The sequence below is a fragment of the Coffea arabica genome, chromosome 6e (genome assembly GCF_036785885.1).
Source record: "Coffea arabica cultivar ET-39 chromosome 6e, Coffea Arabica ET-39 HiFi, whole genome shotgun sequence".
NCBI classification, from domain to species: domain Eukaryota; kingdom Viridiplantae; phylum Streptophyta; class Magnoliopsida; order Gentianales; family Rubiaceae; genus Coffea; species Coffea arabica.
The window spans coordinates 5,027,027-5,032,551 of NC_092321.1; the positions used below are offsets into that span (position 1 = coordinate 5,027,027).

A 5,525-nucleotide genomic window follows, 5' to 3' on the forward strand; every position below is an offset into this window, starting at 1 on the left:
CGAATTATGACAAGATATCATATTGCATTATATTCGGGGACAGTCAATACTTTTGTGCTTAAAAACTCATTTTCAGAATCAGAGAATGAGATCTAAATCATAATGGGAAAAATCAATTACTCCGAGTCAAATTACACGCAAAAATATTAAAATTCACATCACATTATAGAACATCTTTCATCACTTCAATAATTAGTTAAGGGGCCGTGAGAATAATTCTAATTTTCAATTATCAGATTGAAAATCCCTTCCCAGCTTCAATTTCAAGTCAGCTAAGCAACAAAGTCAATTAAAGAGTACTGAAACAAGGACATTTTATATTCTTAACCACGTCGCCCGTCCAATTAGGTGATGGTGACCAGCCTCTTGCTCTAACTTTTTGAAATTTAGTCGTAATAAAATATTTCATGTATCGATTAAATAAAAACTAAATACGTGACCATTTAGACTTGCAAGTAAAATTCTGTAATCGCAGGAATCTATAGAAGTCGCGATCAAATCTGACAGCAGTTAGTTCGGGAACATAACGTGATCCTCGTCACAAAAGGACGAAAGAAACGCTTCGAGGCCTATCTATATTCAGGGCAAAGTGCATTTTTCATGTTTTGTCAGGTGAAGCAGACATGCAGATCTTACCAGAGGGAGACAGACATAGAATCAATGACAATGAACTTCTATCATGCTTCTCCCAATCCTCCTCTTGCCTTTCTCAGGGAGTTCCCTTTACAACTGCAAAATTCCACGAAAGAATCTGGTGAAGTTCTGTAAAACAAAATAAATAATCTTAGTTTTGAATGTGTGGTCTTGCACATGACTTTCGCTTATACTCTTTCACTTTGAACATCCAGATTTCTGAAGCGAACTTCAGACACTTCTATTGGCCTCCATGCCAGAGGGCTACGCGGATGGCTCAACTGTTCTGCATTAGCTTTACCTCATATTTTAAATTGTTATCCTCTTGTGAGTTCCTTGCTGCAGAGATTCATCATGCAAACCACCTGCATCTCTTTAAGCAACTACTTGATGAAGTCGACTTGAGTTTCAAAATCCAACTCAGTGCACAATTACATCACCTAGGTGTTGCATTTGCCGCGGGATATGTCATGTCAACAACACCAGATGGCGGTGTCTGTGGCCTCTCACTGATGTCACTCATTCCAAATTCATCGTGAAGCATATTTACCCCATTCCATTCAACACCAGCTGTAGTTGAAGTCAGAGAATTGAGCATTTAGACACGAAAACATGATACGTATTAGTATGCAATGCTACAGAATCATTCAAAGAAGTGATACCATCTGACTTCCACATGTCTGTGATGCTAACACCTGCATCTGATAGAAGCCAGTAATCTGCGTCGTTCTAAGAAAGCAAAAGCATCAGTTTTATTGTACACAGGCACAAAAAGCATAATTAGTAGGATAAGAGATAATTCAACGCACTAACTTCAAGGAAAAAAAAATCTATGTCAATCTGATTAATTCATTTTATTTATAGCAAAAGCAAACCAATGGAATCTATATTGGGATCAGATTACAACTAAAAAATTAGGAGCAGCTAGCAAAGATTAACCATCTAAAAAAATCAGGATGGAAGAGGAACAGGAACAGGAAAAGAAGAGAGGCCGCCCGCGGGCAACGGCGTTATTCAGAACTACTGAATCATGCTTGCAATCAGGTACAGTGCAAACTCTGATGTAATATGAGAAGTGCCAAGCCCTTAGGCCAGAAAGAAGTTGGCTATTTTAAAGAGAGGGAAAGAAGAGAATGCAAAGTTGAGTTCCTGGAATTACAAACAGTTGCTCACTTTAGTTATTTGAACCTATTAATAACAAACTTACTGAGGTACATAAACATTAGGTTTCCAATAAACCTAGTGTTTGAAACGATTAAGAGTTAACTGACTCACACCAACCTCTGAGGGAACAATTTTCATCATTCCTCCAGCATAGTCATGTGAAGCATCAAGATCAGCAGCCATTCTTGTATCCTGCTCTGCCAGTTCGCCTACCACCAGCCCAGTCTTTTCATAAACAGCTGTCTCTGCTGCTGGATTGTCATTTGAACCTGAACTGGAAGCAAGTGCATACCTCATTGATGGTTCACCACCATTTACATCCTCAAATTTTTCCTCGAATTGGCTGCAATGACAGATGTTGCAAAATTAAAAGGTTAACTGAAACCGAGAAAAAAATTCCATCTTGAATTATCAAACGATTAAGAATTTGCGATAGTTTAGAACAATTACCTGACAAGGTAGACATCAATGGGCCCCATTGTGCTTCTGAGGATTATTCTGTATCTCCTTTGTGGATAATCAACAGCCTGCATTCACACAATTTAGTTACTTGAAGTGTAAATATGTACATGAAGTTCTCTTCCAAGTTTTACCTCATCAGGATCTGGGACTTCTAGAGTGGTACCGTGTGGGGCTTTAATTGCTATAAGAGTTTCATTCTGCCATACAAAGAAATGCAGGATTACTTCCATGAATAAACTTAAACATACAAATATGCAGCATAATAGTAGGAACTTCTTTCCATATTATTTGTCTTACCAGCACATTGAAGGGGCATTGCCTCATAACCAAACAATAAAAAAGTACCTGAAAGCAAGGTAAAGTCTTGATATCCTCTTCGGTCACAAAAAGCCATCTATAGCAGTCAAAATGTTGGACACAGGTATTAGTTGGTATAGAAGTTTTACAAACTGCATTCGAGAATGTAATCAAGTGCAGGAGGACAAATTACTTTTCATTGATTTCATCTTCACTCAAATCCCTCAATCTTTCTCGCATCTCTCTGTAACAATCCTAAGTGTCAGCACGAAATTACAACCTTCAGGAGCACAGTTTGCTTAAAAAGATAACAAACTACACAACCTGATGCGATCATCTAATCTTCGTTCTTCCATGGAAAGATTCTCAACTTCTGCCTGCAGACAAGGATTATGAAATGCAATCTAATTAAAGATCAACATATGAGGAAATTTGTTTATGAAGATATCAAGGATAAAGACTGATACTCAATTTGCAAGAGGTCATTGAAGGCATATGAGGGGACATCATCTCTAAACTTGTTAAAATAATAATATGCAAAATCTGTCGAAGTTTAGTTGTTCATAGCACCTGTAAGATAGAAGCATCGTTTTCCACTTCATCTGGTCTTGATGCATCAAGGCCCCTATGTAGCCAATTTAGAAATTTCCATGTAAGTTGTGAAATCTTCATTTACTTGATAAACTTTAATTTGATGAAGGAGAGATGAACAAAAAATGCCAAAATGTCCCATGTCATAGTAAAGACGAGAAACCTTACTTCCAATGGATTCTGTTTTTCAATTTCTTTTCAATTAGACCAATTCCTTCAAGAACATTTGTAATGTCATATATCCGTCTTTTTTGCACCTGAAACATCATAAAACTGAGTTCGAATTAGACTACACACGTAAGACATATAATGAACACAGAGATTATTCACCTCCAACGTCTCTGCTGCCTTGTTCAGATCCAGAATTCCATCCTCTGCATGCTTTATCAAGTTGATGAATTTTTTTGTCAGAAGACCTGAAAGGCAAATCAGAAAATAACTTGTCTCATGCTAGTAGCTTTTCCAGTTTTTGTGAGTCACTTTGACGCAAAGAGAAACATACCCAAAGAGCTGTCGTAGCGGCAGCTGCCTGCTGGAGTGAGAGGAGCAGGAGAACCTGCATCAACACAAATTCAACGTGTCATATGCTTTCTTCAATGGCATAAGTTGGTACAGAACTATCCATCGTGCTTATTAACTGTTTTGAGTTGAATCAAACATTGCCACAAGGAAAGAACTTTGTCATAAACCATTCCAAAGCAATTGGTCATGATAATCAAGCTCTTTCCCGAGTCAGATCAAAAAGCAGTTCCTCAAAACCATATCATACCTGCATTGGACAAAGGAGTTGAAGGTCCAGACATATCCCCTTTTGTGACCTTTGATCTGCCGTATGCCTTTCCTCCCTTGGCAGATACAGGAGTGCAAATTGGGCTGCTGACTGTACGAGTATTCCCAGGACTAGCAGCCCAGTCTGTAGATGAAACTTCATGATTATCTGTTCTGGACTTCCGTTTTATTGGCTGAGGAGAGATTAGCAATTGCATAAGATGGACAAGGCAAGCTTCAATCAAGGTTTAAATAAAAATACAAAAGAATTAATGACGAAAGCTCAATGTGAAACCTTAACTAATGAAATACTTGTGATCAAGGTACCTAAAACCATTAAAGTGGTTAGTAACAGTATATCCTTACACAACGTCCAGTATTTATGGGAAGAGATGTTGCTAACAAAATTCACTCCGCAATTTCTCACATTTACGAATTGAGGATTGCGGATGCAAGCAATGTTATGGTCCTTTTCAAGTTTTTTGCAGCCAGACTTGTTTCTAATATCCAGTAACCATTGATTAGTTACATGTCAAATCCTATCCGGTAGCACATTGGTATCATTTCCCATCGCAAGGAAGCTCAAATGCGGCAATATCGTTGGATTAGTATTTCTTGCTAGAGGGGATGGGAGGAAAATGATTGCGATGAGCGGTTGTACAGCATTAAGACCAGAAAGGCTACTCGATGACAACAATTAGGAAGCTGCCTATTCTCTTATCCGATACAAAAAGGTTAGAAACTTCGAGCTGTACTTTAGGAAGTTCTTATCTAATCCGTTACAACTACAGCTCGATTCTTCTGATGGAATGAGGATTTTCCAGTCTTGAATTCTTCCACATCTCATTTCTAATCCACAACCTAGATCGTAAAACAGAAAGGGGCTGCTTGAATTACACAGGTCTTCACACTCAAACTCAAAATGCTCAACTTACAAATCGAATCGTACCGAGTGTTCTAGAGAAAAACACAGCAATTCATACGTGTTATTATAATCCTATATAAAAGCGGATCATTTTCTTTCTTTGGCTGTGAGGGGCGGCGGGGACAGAGCGAAAATGAGGCTTCAGGTTGGATAAAAACCCAAAAACGGTTTTATTAACCAAATCCACAACATAGGCTTAGAACGGAACTCACAGGAGATTTGACAACGATAGCTTCGGCGTCCTGAATCCGGACAGTTTCAGTGCCGGCGCCAGCTGGGGTGGAGAACCGGTGGTAATCCTCGGGAGGAACGAAAGGCGGCTTCATAGATGAGAAAGGTAAGTGTCGCTTGATCGGCTGCGGAATCTGGCGGCCCCCGGCAGCAGCCCCTCTTGACGGAGCTTGAGGCGTAGACATTACCGTTAAATTATTATAATTGCAATTTACTTAATGTTTTCGGTCCAATTAACTGACAGTAAGAACCCAAGCCGTTCCCCGGTGGGTGTTACTGATCGGAAGCGCGTCTGGGTAATTGGAGTGGGAAGGTGGCGGGTGGTTTTAGTGCGTGTAGTGTGTGAGAACGAGGAGGAAAGAGGTGTAGTGGGGGGAGGTGTGTATTATGTGATGTTTTTACTAGTAGTAGTATGAGAGGAGAATGAAAACGAGGGAAGGGAGGGAATTTTGGT

At 39.3% G+C, this 5,525-nt stretch overlaps 1 protein-coding gene across 7 annotated transcripts; it reads right to left on the reverse strand.

Annotated features, from left to right (window-relative positions):
* Positions 1-461: 461 nt before the first annotated feature.
* LOC113694328 (transcription factor E2FA) lies at positions 462-5,525 on the reverse strand. 7 transcript variants are annotated; one of them, XM_027213248.2, is made up of 14 exons: positions 5,053-5,525; positions 3,917-4,109; positions 3,650-3,703; positions 3,478-3,563; positions 3,316-3,404; positions 3,127-3,181; positions 2,881-2,933; positions 2,750-2,800; positions 2,605-2,653; positions 2,391-2,456; positions 2,248-2,324; positions 1,909-2,140; positions 1,296-1,362; positions 462-1,203 (listed from the first exon to the last, which is right to left on the reverse strand). In XM_027213248.2, the coding sequence occupies exons 1-14, from the start codon at positions 5,254-5,256 to the stop codon at positions 1,070-1,072; spliced, it is 1,410 nt and encodes a 469-aa protein (XP_027069049.1). In that variant the 5' UTR covers positions 5,257-5,525; the 3' UTR covers positions 462-1,069. The 7 variants fall into 7 exon arrangements, 6 of the variants coding, with proteins under 6 accessions (XP_027069049.1, XP_071910744.1, XP_027069048.1 ...); XM_072054643.1 differs by having other exon boundaries at positions 1,296-1,352; positions 1,915-2,140; positions 2,557-2,653; XM_027213247.2 differs by having other exon boundaries at positions 1,915-2,140; positions 2,557-2,653.